This window comes from Diceros bicornis, chromosome 34, assembly GCF_020826845.1.
Source record: "Diceros bicornis minor isolate mBicDic1 chromosome 34, mDicBic1.mat.cur, whole genome shotgun sequence".
NCBI classification, from domain to species: domain Eukaryota; kingdom Metazoa; phylum Chordata; class Mammalia; order Perissodactyla; family Rhinocerotidae; genus Diceros; species Diceros bicornis.
In genome coordinates this window covers 25771870-25788797 of record NC_080773.1, presented here as the reverse complement: position 1 = coordinate 25788797, position 16928 = coordinate 25771870, and the positions used below count along the sequence as shown (strand labels likewise).

At 53.8% G+C, this 16928-nt stretch overlaps 1 protein-coding gene across 1 annotated transcript; it reads right to left on the bottom strand.

The window, feature by feature from the left end:
• Positions 1 to 2304: 2304 nt before the first annotated feature.
• On the bottom strand, positions 2305 to 10948 carry C34H19orf81 (chromosome 34 C19orf81 homolog). The gene is made up of 5 exons (XM_058529960.1): positions 10882 to 10948; positions 5276 to 5348; positions 5053 to 5173; positions 3681 to 3820; positions 2305 to 2675 (listed from the first exon to the last, which is right to left on the bottom strand). The coding sequence occupies exons 1-5, from the start codon at positions 10946 to 10948 to the stop codon at positions 2480 to 2482; spliced, it is 597 nt and encodes a 198-aa protein (XP_058385943.1). The 3' UTR covers positions 2305 to 2479.
• Positions 10949 to 16928: the final 5980 nt, after the last annotated feature.

Below are 16928 nucleotides of genomic sequence, written 5' to 3'. Positions count from 1 at the left end.
GGTCGATTCTGGGGAGGGGGGACAGCCAGAGCCATAGAGGGTCAGCCCTGAGCCTGAGTGGATGGGGGTCGTTCCCCAGGCCGCAGGGGAAGGGGGTGCCCTCAGATTCCACCATGTGCCGCCCCTCGACAACCTTTCCCCCCTCTCCAGGCCCCTCGCTCTCCCGCCTTCCCCTCTCCCCAGCACACACAGCAGCCCCTCGCCTCTTGCACGCTCCTTTGCACGCCTGCTCGCCTCTCTCCCCCCCGGGCTACAATTTTGCACAAATTTGCCCTCTGGCTGTCTTGCACACTCGGCCTTCGCTTCCAGGTTGGGAGGCCCTCTCAGCTCTGACACACGCTGTTTCTCTCGTACGCATTGCATTTCTCTGCCCACACTCCAGGCTCTTGCTGTCTCAAACTCTTGCTTGCACGCTCATTCCTTGGCGCCTTCCATGACACACCTCACTTCTGAAAATCTCTGGACCCTTGGTGCAGACACACTTGGGACACCCCTTCCCTCACCCACTCACGGACTCTGTGCACACGTATTTATTCTCTGCAACACGCTTCTCTTTCTGCAGCCCTTGCACACTTGCTGCCCCGCACCCCTCTCTCGCACTCTTGCCTCCGTCTTTAAGCACTTTCCCTTTTTATCCTTGACCTCCACATTCTTACTCTGCCCGCCTCTCCCTCTCGGTGACACTCCCACGCCCCTCCTTGCCCCGCCCCCTCTCGCACTGTCACTTATCGCGCATCTTGCACACCTACCTCCCAGGAACCGTTTCTCACTCAAATACTGCCGCTCTCCCCTTTGCCAGCTCCCACTCCCTTGTACCCTTCTTTTCCAAATCTTTGTCAGCTCCATTCTCGACTCTTGTGAACCCTCTTGCACACTCACTCTTGCACACACGTCCTCCCCAGCTCTCTTGAAGCCGTTTTCTTTCCCTTAACCATGTTCTTGCACACCGTGGCTTTGCTGCACCCTCGTTCTTGAATTTCTGCTTGTTCTTGTCAGCTCCCGGGTGACTTCTCCATCTCCCTTGGTGGACTGTTACCACCTCTTTCCTTTTGCACACTCGTCTCATTCCATACGTTCTTGGGCCATGTTATCGTTTCTTTTTCCGCACCTTTATTTTTTGTCCTGTGAAGGAACAGCTCCGCAGACATTTCCATTCTGCCTGTTCTCGCTCCTCTTCACGCTCTTTTCTCTTTCTGGCGAGAGGAGACCCTATGCACACTCCCTTCTTGCTCATCATCCTTCCACACTTCCTTGCTCACATCCTCCCTCCTCTCTCTCTTCCCAATCTTTCTGGGCCATCTGTCCATCCGTTTTGCACGAAGATCCCCCCTGTGCTCCTAACCTTTCTGCTTCTTCAAGAAATTCCCGCTCCCTCCAGCATGGCTGTTCCTTCCCGCACGCTCCCCCCCCATTATTCCTGGGGCTTGGGAATTCTAAGCCACCCCTTCCCCTGTGAAGCCCCCTCCCCTACTGTGGGTAAAGGGGGGAGGGCATCGCCCTCAGGTCCCCCCATGTTCAGCTGCCAAAGAAGGGAGCTCCCCCTCCTTCCCCCAAGCCCATTCCACCTCTGCTGCCCCCTACCCTCGAGGGGGGGGCGCTCCGTCCATGGTGGGGAGGGTGCTTGCAGCCCTCTCCCCTCACCACGTCAGGGATCTGCGGGGAACCTTGTGGGAGGGTGTGGGAGGGGGGAGGGGTGGCGAAGAGGGGGGCGGAGGTCGCGCTGGGCCCCTACCCACCCCCTCCCCCTTGTCGGATGCCCCCCGTCCGCAGGGGGCCTGCGCGGCGCCTGTCTATCAAGGGCTTGTTCATTCTGGATGGGTGCCGCGGGGTTGGGGAGGGTGTAGGGGGTGGGGAGGGGGGAGGAGCGGTCGGGTGGGGAGGGGGAAGGGACAGGATGGGGGGGCAGCGCGGGGCGGTGAGGAGAGACAAAGCAAAAAGAGGAACAATAACAAAAGAAAATACAAAAAAAAAAAAAGAACCCTAGAACACACACAAAAAAAAATCCAGAAAAAAACCTGAAATAAAAGCCCGAGAATTGTCTTCCAAGGGGGGTGGGAGGAGGAAGAGGAGGGGGGCGCATGAGGACGTCTGGTTCTCGCTGAGACCGGGATCGGCACGCGTTGAAAGCCCCGGAGCCCGGGTCTTCCCTCCCGCGGGCCTCAGTTCATCCCTCAAGGGATTGGGACCCAGGCGTCCATTTGCAGGAACTGGGGGAAAATTAGGGAGGCGGGATTATATCATGGGGGTTCGTCCCTACCCCCCATCACCTCCCTCCCCCTGACTCCCCACCAAGATTTTGCAGAGAGAAATGGCTTTTGTACCAGGTCATTCTTTATAATTAAACTCACAGTATCCACCCCCTCGAGCCGGCCCCGCCTCCTTCCTGGGGAGGCAACGCCCCCTTCCCTCCGGGGTTCCGGGAGGGGAGCCGGAGCCAGCTGGGCGGTGCGCAGGCGCAGCAGGGGCCGGCCCTCACGCGTCAGTCTTCCTCGGTCGGCTCCGCCCCCAGGGCCTCGAGCATGCGCCGTCGGACCAGGGAGCGGCGCAGGTGCAGGCGGTAGTCGCCCCGCAGCAGCTCGTCGTGGCGGACGAGCGGGTGCGCGAGCCCGCGGAGGCGGAGCCCCGAGCGCAGCAGGCGCGAGCGAGTCTGGAAGTCCGTGACCGAGATGAGCCACCTGCGAGGGGGCGGGGCCCAGAGGAGAGGGGCGGGGCGAGACGGCGGGGGGATCGCTGGTGGTCCCGGCCCCGCCTTGGATTGTCCAAGAGTCCCTGCCTGGTCCCTTAACCCGTCACTGCGTCCCTAAGCTCTCCAGCCGTGCCCTCGCGCCGAGGTCAACGTGGACGTCGACCCTCACATGGGTCATTCTAAGGCCCCGTCTTCCCTCTCAGCCTGGATCTGTCGCCTGATGGAGGTTTGTCGAGGCTTCATCTTTTCAAACCGCCGATCAGGGGCCCGACTCTCACCCCGCAGCTCCAGGCCCCGCCCCGTCAGTGTGGCTCTCAGGCCTGTCCCCTGGTCTAGGTCCCTCCCGGCCCCGCCCCCGACTAGACACTCCAAGCCCCTGCCCAGCGCATCACTCCTGGCCCGGCTCCTACAATGTGCTCAGTCCAGGCTCCGCCCCTCGTGGTTGCCTTCCCGGGCTCCGCCCCCACACCTCGGTCTTGCCCATCCCGTCACCACTCCAGGTCCTGCCTTCTCTGTGATCGCACCGGGCCCCGCCCCCTCACCGCGCCCACTCTCGGCTCCGCCTCTTCCCGGTTCCCGTTCAGCCCCATCGCCCCGCCCTCGCCCCAGGCCCCGCCCCCTCCTGCCTTTCTATCCCGGCCCCGCCCACTCAGCTCCTTCGCCCCGACTCCGCCCCCTCCCCCGCGCTCACTAGGCCCCACCCGTCACTGCCTTCACTCCCGGCCCCGCCTCCTAATCGTGCTCACTGATGCCCCGCCCCTCCCGGTCCCTCCAGGCCACGCCCACTTATCGGTCCTTCCAGGCCCCGCCCCCGGCTCACCACCGCCCCGCCCCTCCCAGTCCCTTCAGGCCCCGCCCATTCATCAGTCCCTCCATGCCCCGCCCCCTGCTCGCCGATGCCCCGCCCTTCCCAGTTCCTCTAGGCCACGCCCCTGGCTCCCCGCCGCCCCGCCCCTCCCGGTCCCTCCAGGCCCCGCCCCCGCCGCGGGCTCACCGGTCCCGGCGGCCCGCAGTCCCACAGATGACGTTCATGTTCTCAAAGCGGATGCTGCTCACGCGCCCGCTCTCCATGGCCCCGGGTAACTCGGCCTCCAGCGCCTCCAGCACCTCCAGGTGGGTGAGGTCCTCCTCGGGCTGGGGGAGTCGGAGAGAGAGCCTCAGCGCGGAGCACCCGGGTTCAGAAGTCTCCACCCTAGACCCCACCTGCAGAACCCGCCGGAGTCCCAGGTGGCATTTGAGGGGCAAGGATTACACTTGATCCCAGGGTCCTGTCGCTCTTGTCAGAGCAGGGAAAACAGGCATCTCTCAGATAGAAAAGCATCTACTGTCATTCAAGGTCATTCTCCAAAAAACCAGTGCCACCAAGCCCATTTGTCAAAAAGTCAATGAACAGTTGGCTGAATGATTCACCAATCTACCGAAAACTTTTCTAGCAGTCTGCCTTGGACGGCAAGCTTTTGGCAGCTCTTGAGGACTTCCGTGAGGATTTAAGTCATACATTTTTTCTTTTATATTCATATTAGCATTTTTAAGGAATGTTCAGTTGTCAAAAAATAAGGATCATAGGGGTTTTTGACTTCTTGTCAATCTGTTTAACATTCAGAAACAGACATTGATCACTAGCCACATTTTCAACATGAGATGACCATGTCAGAGGTGACATACAGTTGTCATAACATATAAAATTGCTGAGGAACTAGAATGAAATAGTGAAATTGGTCACCTCTAGGAAGGCCAGCCTTGGGGGTGTGGGGGAAGGTGGGGTCCCTTGTTCAAAGCCACAAAGAAGAGGAGCGATGGGGTAGGTATTGGTCCCTAAAACAGGACAGCAATCCCCGTATGGGGGTAAATTCACAGATCAGCTGAGGGAGCACCTCTGAGGCCTGTGCCTGGTATACAGTAAGCGCCACATCAATTCTCATTTAATTCTCACATGAGTGAGACCCTAACAGATACCTCCTCTGACTGAGAGCAGGGATTGCCAAAGGATTCATACACTGAACGACCAATTCCCTAATCTGTCAAAAACATGGGCTTTGTCTTACGAGTTTTTGCTGTATTTGCAAACTTTACAGAATTTCGTAGTAGGTCGGTTAGCAGGATTCTCTTTGCCCTCAGTCTCCTCTCTCTCTACCTTTCAATCTCCCCCTCTCTCTCCCCCTCGGTCTCCCCTCTGGGATCAGCAGTGAGAAATTTGACAATTGACCTTTGATAAATTTGCAGTCAATTTCCAGCAACCTGTTCTGGTGCCAGGCCCACAGCTGGTGAGTCACAGAGCCTGGATTCAAACGCTTTCCACCTCGATTCTGAGCCTCTGCCCTTTCCACCACCCCGTCCAAAGCCATGGGGGCGGGGGGGCCACTCACCGAGGTCTCCATGCACAGGCAGAGGGGCTGGGCGGCGGGCGGCGTGGGGAACTTCCGGATACACGGCAGCTCCCGGTCCAGCGCCTCGTATTCTGCAATGACCTGGCGCAAGTACTGCTTCCTGCGGAGACAGCGAGCGGGCAGGGCCCTCCCAGGTCAGGGGGCTCGGCCATGGCACTCGGGGGATTTGAGGTCAGAAGTCACGGGGCCGGGCATCACTCACGAGGATTTGAGGGGCCTGCCCAGGCTGCGAGCCCGCATCTCCTCTGGGGTCTCTAGGTCCACAAGGAGGGCTCCTGGGGACAGAGAACTGAGTGTCAGCTGCCCTGAGCACTCCTCAGACATTATTCTGCTTAAATGGCACCACCAAGTGCTTTCCACGCCACCCCTAGAATAGCTCTTACGCCAGTTATTAAGCTATTGTCTCTCGGGTCCAAACTCCACACAGCTCTATGATACCAGGATGTGGGGAGGCTATCAACCCCATTTCAGCTTTGACAGCTGGGTTCCTATTAGGCTCTGCCTAAAGGGGGCGCTAGAGGGAGCCTGCAGGGCAGGAGGAACAGGACGGGACTGGCCCCTTCTTGCTTCCTGTCGCAATCACCCTAGCCTCGCTTCTTCATGACAGCAGTGTCCCTTCGCTCCAGCAACAGCATTTGAATCCAGTTGGTGGGTTTTTCCAACACTCAGAACCAACTTCCTGATTGGAACCTGACTGATAACAGCTCTCACATCTGGGCCTTTCTAGACAACCCCACCCTCAGCTAACTGGTCTCTCTTATAGCCAGCCAGCTGCCAGTTGTCCCATATAATCCATTTTCCCCTTCATCTACAGCCCCAGAGTTTTACCCAGCACACAGCCCCCCAGCTAGAGACAACAGTTCCCAGCCTCCTTTGCAACTAGGTGAGGCCGCATGATCAAGTTCTCCCCAGCAGTGTTAGCAGGAGTGAGGGGGCGACTTCGGAGTCATTTGCTTAAAAGAAGATTGTTTGTCTTAGACGCGTTGCTCCTTCCCATGGATTGGAATGCAGAGGTATCAAGAAACCAGCTTCCAACTTGCTAGAGATGGTGAAGCAAAAATATGGAGGGGACCTGGGTCCCTCCATCATCTCATGGGGCTGAGATGTCCCACCGATCCAGACCACCTGCCTCCCGTTACAGGAGAGGGAAATAAACTGTCTTCTTAATGCCACTGTGTTTGGGGGTCTCTTTGTTACAGGAGCTGGCCTGGCCCTCCCAGGACATAAACAGTTTCACAGAACAACCTACATCGGCCAAGGCCACTCTGTGACCGTGATGGACCGAGATAAACAAAGGACCACTCCGGAGTTGCATCTCAACACAACAAAACATGAACCATCCCCCTCTTGGCTGAGAGCTGATGCTGCGGCTCTGTCAACCATAGTGTCAGCTCCATTCATGGGCGTGCCTCCACGTCCGGCCAGCATCCGGTCCAGAGCGCAGCCCGCTTCCCCGAATATTCCCAAGGTCACCTCACACAGCCCCGCTCCTGTGAGCCCTCACTAACAACCTCTCCTCAGACATGCCGTGTGGAGACTTGACAGTGAGTCTCCCTCATTATAAGTCAATCGAGTCGGTGGGGTACTGGTAAATGTCTAACTCCCTCCCTCTCTGTCTCTCTGTCTCTCTCTTTCTCACACACACGTGTAGCATTTGCCAGTTTTCACGGTGTCAATATTCTCACCACTGCCAATTTCACGCTACACACAATGTTAACAACCGGCTTGCAAAATTCAACCATCAGCTCTCGCGAGCCAGTACAGGCTGTCTCCAGCCCAGAGCCACATCACAGCTATGCTCCTGTGGTCTTTGACTTCAGGACAACGACACAGCTCTGCTTGTACCGTAGCAAGTACATCTCTCCGGTCCCTGGCCTCCGCCCTCCCATATGTTTCCGCAGGACATCTGGGATGTTCTTTTCGTCTTGGTGACCCCTGCTTACAAACCATCAGAGGCTCCCTCTGGCCTTCAGGATAAAGTCCTCCCTGCATTGGACTTGCTCTTCAACGTGCCGTCTGGGGAGCAGTACCGTCTTTGAAACAAGGTCCATTCCAGACCTACAGGACCAGAATCTGCATTTTAATAAGACCCCCTCTGAGAAGCGCCTGCCCTGCATCTGGTCACCCCGTTGACCTCTCGGATCATTTTTCTGCAGCCGCCCTGGCCTCCCCTCCATCCATCCAACACAGTGATCTCCTTCACAAGTCTGTCCACTTACCAAAAAATAATAACTTCGTGTTTACAGTCCCTTTTAACAAGCCAAGCACTTTTTAAAGGACTTTCCATTGCATCCTCACGACAACCTTCTGAGATAGCGTAATTTAACAAATGATGAAACGGAAGCACAGAGAGGTTAAGGGACTTGCCCAAAGTCACACAGCCCAAAATGATAGACTCAGGATAAAAATCTAGGCATCTGGACCCAGAGTCTGTTCTCAGTCTCCCCAGTCTGCTGCCTCTCGCCCCACTCTTGTTTAGACAACAGCCTCCTGACTCCTCTCTCTCTCTAGTCACCCAAACAGAATAGCATTTTGAAATATAGATCTGATCATATCTCCCCTCTTCCTCAAAACCCTCCCAGGACTTCTCATTGTCTTTAGGATACCTTAAGTCCAAAGTTTTCTCTGTGACCCCCAAGACCACACCTGTTCAGACCTTGCTGACGTCTCCCCAACATCCCGTGAGCAACACGAGGGCAGGGACCTGTCTTCTGCCCTCGGCTTCTAGCAAAGCACCAGGCACAAAGCTGGTTCATGCTCAGCATTTATTGAATAAAGACTAAAAGAATATAACTACCAAGTGCAATGTGTAGCCTTTGGGTCCTAATTCAAACAAACCAACTGTAAAAAATAAACTTTTGAAATAATTAGGGAAAATTAAACATGTACCAGGTATGAGATGATATTCCAGAATAATTGTTAATTTTGCCAGGTGTAATTATGGCATGGTAGGTGTGTTTTTAAAAATCCTTAGCAATTAGACACATGCTGAAGTACTTAAGTGTGAAAAGGAATTACGTCTCGGATTTTCTTTGAAACAGATTTGTCCTATAGAATATCCCCCCAAAAATGTGGGGGGGGGAGGGACCCAGATGAAACAAGATTAGCAAAACATTGATAGTTGTTGAAGTTAGGTATTGGAACATGTCGATTCATTATGCTATTCTCTCTATTTTTGTGTATGTTTGAAATTTTCCATCATAGAAAAAAATTCTTTACATTTAAAATAACTTGGAAATAAGATTACATACCCTCAAAAAGTGTGTTCAAAAGATGCATGTGAAAAACTGTGAAGAAAACGGTTTCTCATGAAATGTGACATTAGAAACAAATATTTCTAAACTACAACAGTGAGTTTGATATATTCGTTTCAATGTCTATGTCTAACTTAATAAAAATATAAATTAAAAAACAGCCACTTATTGAATAATTGAGTAAACGCAACCATTTCAAACTTAAACGGGCATCTCCAAGGCCTCCCGTGTGCCCTGGGGGATGCTGGAGAACAAGAGATGCGTGAGACCCCGCCCTGCCCTCCGAGGTCTCCTAGTCTGGGGGGAAGGCGGTCACTGGAAAGAGTAATACGGGATACAACAGCAGTGTCACAAGGCGGGAAGAGAAGCCCTGTCTGGGGGCAATCAGGGAAGGCTTCTTAGAGGAGGTGATGTCTACAGTGAGACCTATAAAGAAGTGGTGGGGAAAAGGATGTTTCCTGCAGAGGGACCACCATGCGCTAGACCTTTAAGCAAAGGAGAATACCGCGGTCTGCAGAAACTTCCCAGAATCCTCTTCACCCCTAAGACTAAGGGGCAGTCATGGCAATCGGAGGTTATTAATTATTTCTGAGATGGCGTGGTTCGTGTCTGCCCATTCTGCAGGAGAGCAGGCTGGGTCATTTCACTCATTAGGCACTATGGGCAAAATGCTTGGGACCCATGGGCTTTCTAATGGCCTGGGCCAAAGGTTGCAACCTGACAAGCTACAAATGTTAGTGGTCCCAAAATACCACAAGGAAAACAGCGAAACCGAAATGAACAAATGTTGGTCTACAAAACCGGCCAACTGGTCAACTCAATTCCACTCCATTTTTTTTGGAGCTCTACATAAATTCTATTGATCAGGTGGGTGCCTCAGTCTAGGGTGGAGATGGTGAGGGGTGGGGTCCCCAAAAGAAAGAGGGCTTCAAAGACACTAAAAGAGACTGAGGACAGAGAAATGGTGTCTGTTCTGCCACCAGGGTGTTTGTTATGCCTGGTATAGCATTTGGCACAGAGGAGGTCCTTAGAGCAGACACGAGAAAGGAGACCCCCCCCTCAGCCGCTCCCATCCTTCTTCCCCCATTTAAGGAGGGTCCATTCCTCACCCGTGCAACTCAGGGGGGGCTCACCAGTCTCCAGTTCCCTCGGAGATATCCAGTTTAAACAAACGTCTTCCAACATTTACTGTTCATCATAATCACCAGGCAAGCATTCAAAAACTATAGATGCTAGGGCCCCCGTCCTAGAGATTCTGGTTAAATTGGATCTGAGGTGGGGTTAGGTACCATAGTGTTTTTGTTTTTTAAATCCTCCCACCTGATGTGTAGCCAGAGTAGAGGACCACTGACTAAAATCATCGTGATAATCTCATTTCTTTTGACAGGGATTGAGACAGGAGTGGGCGAACGGCTGAGTGCTGGCCAGTGAGATGTGAGGAGAGATCATTTGGGGGTTCTTAAAATGAAGACCTCGGAAGTGATGCCTGGAACTGTGGCAGCCCTCTTGTGACCATGAGGTAAGCAAGCTGGTGTGCAAAGGGGGACATATCCTGGACCAAAAAGCAGGGAAATAGAAACTAGGTTCTCAATGATATCATTGAGCTGCTGACTCAACCAAACCCGAATCTTCCCCCACCACTGGGCTTCTTTTTGGGTAGGATAACGACTTTCCTGTTCTTTACTCTACACGAAGTCCAATTTTCTATTACCTGCTGGCCAAATGCATCCCCACCAAGATATTACTCGATAAATGTTGAATGAATGAATGAATGAACTGTGCTAAAGCAGAGTGCAAGTAGCTCTGGAATTAGAGCCTGAAGTTGTCAGCTGGTGTCAGACCACAGGGGCCTTGAACACCGGGCTAGGGGCTGGGACTCTCCCCTGGGAGTGATGGGGAACAAGGGAGAGCTGTGAGCAAGGGAGAGAGAGAATCAGCCCTGGGTGTCAGAAAAAGCCCTTTGGAGCTCTGTGGGAGATGGGCTGGAGGGCAGAAACTGGAGACCAGGGGTCACATGGAGAAGTAGACACGGGGCAGAGAGAGTCAGGGGGGCAGGAAGACGGGGCTGGAGACTTATGGCTGTGAGGAGGGAATTAGGGGGGCAGCACCTGAGGTCTAGCCCCACTAATTGGGCTGGGACCGGTTGGCAGTGGGTTTATTTGAAGACGGGAAGCAGGGAGGAGGACTGGCTTTGGGGGAAGATGCTGAGCTCAGAGCAGGCGACAAGGAGAAGGTGAGGGACCAGGGGGTGGGGTTCTAGGAGGATAACGGCCTCAGAACAGTAGTTCAGGCCCCAGAGGTTCATGGGAAATGTAGTTCTGGGTCCGGAACATTGGCCGGGGAACTGCAGAGGCTCATGGGAAATGTAGTTTTGAGGTCCAAAGGGTACTGTCCGGGAATCTGGTCGACGTTAAGAGTCTGGGGTGGCCCTCTCTTTGGAAGGCCAGTGACTCGCTTCAGGCCACACTGCAAGCCAGGGCTCCCACACAATGCATGGATGAAGGAAATACACACACACACACAAACATACACACATGCACACACAGCTCAGTACCTGCCTCCCTGTGCATGCTGAGGGTGCCCTTGGTCGAGGAGCACAGGGGCTCCCCCTCTTGCTGCATCCTGGGAAGGCGGGTGGGGGATGTCTCAGGAGGGTGGGGAGAACGGCTCTGACTGGGCCACCCACCCCAGTTCCTTCTCCCCACAGCTGCCTCCTCCTTCTCCACTTGGAAGCCCCGGGAGAAGAATATGGAAGAACCGGAAGGCTGAGGCCACATAGTCATCCGGGTCCCCCTAACCTCAGGGAACCCCTGCATGCCCCAAAGCCTTCCTTCCCACTGGCCTGTCTCCTCCTCCGTCTCTCCCTGTCTCCTGGAGTCTCTCCCCTCACGCCTATCTCCCCCTCTCTCTTCCTCACTCTCTCCCCATCTCTCTGCCCCCCTCCCTCCCTCCCTCCCTCCCTGTCTCTTTCCCCTGATTTCTCCCCATCTCTCTCCCCATCTCTCCTCCACTCTTTCCCTTGGTTTCTCTGCCCCCTTCCTCCCCACTTCTCTCCCCCTCTCGCGTTCCATCTCCCCAGTCTCCTTCTCCATCACTCTCCCCGACATCTCCCCAGCCCCCCATCCCTGCCCCTCTTCATAGTTTTTGGCCCCTCTCTAACCCTATCAGCCTCTCTCTGTCTCCCTACCTCTCCCCCCATCTCCCCCCAGTCTCCTTTTTCCATCTCTCCCCATCTCTCTTCTCTCGTAGCTGCCTCTGCCCAGCTCCTTGGCTCCCCTCCCCCTCTGTCATCCCCCTTCTGTTCCCACTTGCCCTCCGCTCATCCCTGTGTCACGCAGGAACTGGTTAGACACAGGCAAGATTCAAACAGAAACTGGATTCTAAGTGAGGGAGGGGAAGGTGGGCAGGGGGGCTTGGTTGCCATGGTATCTCCAGAGGAAGGGGGAGGGGCTGGGGGCCCGGACCCTGGGTCTGAGGGAGGAGGGGCTGGGGGCCTGGACCCTGGGTCTGAGGGAGGAGGGGCTGGGGGCCTGGACCCTGGGTCTGAGGGAGGAGGGGCTGGGGGCTCCTGGGGCCCAAGCACCGGAATAAAGGGGTCTAGTCACATGGCTGCCCATTAGACATCCCTTTCTTTGTGTCTGCAGAGCTCTCAGCAGACTGTGAGAGAGGAGGCTGTACTTTCTTAGTTATTCTGTCTGCCCTCCCCGTCTCTGTCTCTGTTCCCTGTATCTCTAGTCCTCTTCTCTCCACTTCCAGAGAGTCTCTGCCTTGACTGTTCGTTATTCCTGCTTTATAAGCATCAGTTCCCTGCTTTCTAGGTAGCAGCCCCTTGATTTTCTGAGTGATTTGTTCAAGGGTGAGCTTAAAAATCAATCTAGGATACAGAATCAACCCTTGAACTTTTGCTGCACCTGTTATAGAAGAGCATCTTTCTTTTTCCACTGAGGTCGCTAGGCTCGTCAGAGCCTAGGTTGGAGCTGCTGGAGGCCATCACATCACCATATGGGGAGAGAACCTGCCTGAGAGCAAAGACATAAGGAAAGCAGAGACCACAGATGCAGACAGTCAGATTCCTGATGATGAGTGGGACACCTGGATCCAGCCATGCCTGAAGCCCTCATCTGCCAAATTAATTCCCTCTTATGCTTAGGTCATTTGAGTTTCTGTTACTGGCAATTAAAAGAGTGCAAGCTTAAATAGACTCAGTTCTTCTGTGGCCCTGACACCCTTTCAGCATCCTCCTGTCTCCTTCTCCCCCGTCAGGCTGTCCTCCATTTCCAGTTGTCCAGTCCATCCCTATAGGACAGGGGACGTCTTCCATTCCCGTGGCCACAGGCACCCCTAGCCCCACAGCCCATCAGTCTCCAGGCTCTATCCTTCCACACCCCCAACACCCACTCAAACTTCAAGGTCCTTTCCTGCTGGACCCACACCCCAGCCTCCTTCTTGCCCTCCCATCCTCCAGTCTCTACCCCTCATTCCTCCCCCCACAGGGTTCCAGAGAAGTCTTTCTGCACCCAGAGCTGACCCTGCCCCTCCCCTGCTCACAGCCCTCCCATGGCTCCCCAGCACCCCTGGACAACTTTCAGCCCCTCGGCCAGGTGTTTGAGATCTGCGTAATCTGGTCCACCCTCCTCTCCCACCTCACCCCTGCAAACATTCTCCAATCACCTTTTATTATTTTATTTCATTAATCCCTCCCATCTCACTCCAGTCTCCACTCTCCTTGCTGTGCCTTCTGCCTGGAATGCTCTTCCAGCCTCCCCATGCCCAAGTGCCCTCATCCTTCAATAAAAAGCCCAGATGCCCCCTCCTCCAGGAAGCCTTCTCTGACGCCTCCTCCTACCAGTTGTGTTTTCTGTCTCCTTCCTCTGCACGTTCTTTATCTGCTCCTTTTCCAGACCTCGGAACACGGTCCATTCCATCTGTCTTGCTCAGGCATTTGGGCCTGTCTGTGTCTGCCTCCCCCGCCAGACCAGCAGCTCCTGACTCATCGCTGGCTCTCCAGCGTCACCCTGCTCAGGGAAGTGCAGAACGTGTCTGTTGAGTGAATAACTGAGTGACTATTTCCCTCTGTCACTGTGACCCACACTCAGCATCCCCCAACCCCGTCTGCCCTGTCCCTCTTGGTCCTCCTGAGGCAACATAGGGTGAAGAAGAGAACACGGACTCTGGAGTCAAGCAGACCAGCATCGAATGCCATGTCCAGGCTGTGCAACCTTGGGCAAATGTCTTCCCTTTTCTGAGACTCGGTTTCCTCATCTCTTGCCAATAATGCTGCCTTCGAGGGCCCTTGGTGCTTAAACAAAGCAAGATACAGCAAAGCCCTCAGACCCGAGCCTGGCAGAGATGTGGCCCTCAGCTAAAGGTCATTCCCTTCCCCACGTCTCCATCTCTGCATCTAGCTCTTCCCTCTTTGGGTGTCTCTGTGTTTCTCTCTGCATCTCTGTGTGTGTGTGTCTGTCTGTCCCTCTGTCTCTGTCTCTCTCTCTTCTTCCCTCCAGAATCTGGTCTCTATGTTCCCATCTTTCTGTGTCTCTGTTTTTCTCTGTGTCTTATTTTTCTTCCTCTCCCTCTGCCTGTCTCTCTCTGGAACCCAGCCTCATCTCTCTCTCTGTCTGAATTTGACTTTCTATGTCATGTGTCTCTGACTTTCTTTGTCTCTCATTCTCTGTGTCTCTATACATTTCTGTGTGTCTCTCTTTCCTGTGTGTGTGTCTGTCTGTCTCCTGTGTCTCTTTGCTCTATTTCCCCATCTCTCTGTTTCTCTGTCTCTCTCTCTCTGTCTCTCTCTCTCTCTCTCTCTCTATTGCCTCCTGTCTCTCTCTGCCTTAGCCCCACCTGCCGCCCTCTGCCACTACCGCATCTCTCTCGGGCCATCTCTGTCCTACTCCATGGCCTGGCACGCAGCCTGGGACACAACTCCCTGAATCAGCATTTTCCTCCTATTCCAGAAATTATGTCAGCACTGCAGTGGGTGTAGGGCTAGTTGTAGCCCTGGTCAGAGGGTTTACGTCCCTGCATCCTTGTCTACACAGGCCTGGCCAGCCTGGCCTACCTGTCTTCTCAGTGTGTGTTCTCTCCAGGGGAGCACCAGGAGAAGAGGTGAATCTATGTTTACACACATGTGTGTATGTCTCTTAGGGTGTGTCTGCATTTATTTCCAGGCACATTTGTGTGTGAATCTGTAGGTATTTATGCAAACTCATCCATTCCCTCATACATCCATCCATCCATTCATCCATCCATCCATTCATCCATCCAACCATCCACTCATCCAACCATCCACTAATCCATCCATCCATCCATTCATCCATCCAACCATCCACTAACCCATTCATCCATCCATCCATCCATCCACCCAGCCAGCCAACCATCCATCCATCCATCCATCCATCCATCCATCCATCCATCCATCCACTCATCCATCCATCCATCCACCCAAGCATCCATCCATCCATCCATCCATCCATCCATCCATCCACTCATACATACATCTATCCATCCATCCACCCAACCATCCATCCATCCATCCATCCATCCATCCATCCATCCATCCACACATCCATCCATCCATACATACATACATACATACATACATACATACATACATCCACCCACCCACCTATCCATCCATCATCCATTCATCCATCCATCCATCCATCCGTCCACCCACCCATCCATCCACCCAACCATCCATCCATCCATCCATCCATGCGTTCCTCTATTTTTCCATCCACTTGTTCATTCTTTCGTTCAACCAATACTTATTGAATGCCTACTGTGCGCCAGGCACCATGTTAGGCAGCGGGAACACAGCAGTAAATAAAACAAAGTACTACCCCCATGGAGCTTACGTGCTCAGCAGTCCTCCTCGATGTGCCAAACTCCCTCCTGCCCCCAGGCCTCGCATAGGCCATTCCTTCCCCCGGAGCAGTTCCCTTCCCCTCCCCATCTTCACCTGGCTTGTGCCTTCTCACCCTTCTCAGCTCAGCTCTAACATCCCTTGCTTAGGGAAGACTTCTGTGACCTCCTTCTCAGACGCACAGCACCCTGGACTTCCCTTCATAGCATTGATCCTCGTATGCACAATTATTTGATTATCTGTCTCCTCCACTAGACCCTGAGCCCTCCCAAGGCTGGGATTTTTGTCAGATTTGTTCCCAGTTGAATCCCTGGTGCCTAGAACAGTGCCTGGCACACAGGAGATGCTCGGTAGGTATCTATGAAATGGCTGCATGGATTGAATTGAATGAATGTGGAGGACTCTCTGTCTCCTGGTCCCCTGTCCTGTGCTCCATTCTCTTCTACACTCCCAGTGGCGACGACAGGCGAGGTCCTCAAACTTCCCAGATGCAAACAATGTAGTGGCTGAAGGTAAGGGGTCTAGATTCAGACCCACACGGCTTCGAATCTCAACTCTGACGCTTCCCAGCTGTGTGGCCTCGGGCAGGGCACTTCCCCTCCCGAGCCTCAATTTCCTCACTTGCAAAATGCACTCAGAGAGGACACAAGTAAATGCATGTAATTACTAATTATGACAACACTAGACACGAACGATTTTTTCTAAGCACCTCGCATGAATTTAGTCCTCAAAATAACTTAATGAAGTGGAATCTGAGTTTTTAAAAAATTATTTTCATTTACAGATGGGGAAACTGAGGCATTGAGAATATAAGTAATTCAGCCAAGGTCACACACAATGAGAGAGCAGAGCTGGGATTTGAACGCTGGCACTTGGCCTTCAAAGTCTCACACACACACACACACACACACACACACACACACACACACAGGACCGGAGCACTACAGTTGCTCCTCAATGCCTGAGTGTCTCTGTGGAAACGTGCCACGGGAGTCTGGCGAGCCCATCTGTGTACACATCTCTGAGTGTGTGCCTCGCTGCGTACTTCCCTCTGGGTGTCTCTCCCTATGGAACCGGGCTGCCTGTGGACCCTGGGCGGGCCCCCGCTGGGTGCGAGGGTCTGGCTGTGAGAGTAGGCTTGGGGATGCCTCAACCTGCTTGCAAACATCTGTGGGCGTGCTTCCTATGCACGCTTCCCTGGGTGCAAATGTAGGTCCATCTGGGAGAATGCAAGAAGCGCTGAGGATAGGATTCAGGGTGAACTAGGGAGGCATTTCTGGGGGATTCTACAGTGTGACAGTGACTTCAAAATGTACATATAGGCAGCCCTCGAGCGGATCATCTAGTTCAAGGGAGAGCCTAGGGGGCTTGTTTTAAAGTTGTGTTTACAGAAGAAGCAAGCAATTTTTTACTCAGAGATTACATTTACACGGGCACCACTGGGGCAGCAAGACGGGGCAGCACTGAGGAAGATGGGGGAGGCCTTCAAGCCACCCCTGCGGGCAGCTGCTGTGGCTATATAGCGCTGGACCTTCTCCAAGGGATGAACCTCCACGGGCCTCAGCTGTCTCCTCTGTGAAATGGGAATAACATAATTGCACGCACCTCACAGGGCCAACGTGAAGATTAAATGAGAAAAGGCTTTCAAAGCACTTAGCGCCCAGATCAGAGTCGGTGGCAATTATCATTACCTTCTATTAATACACCGGTAACTGTCACTTGCTGCTTTAGAGACA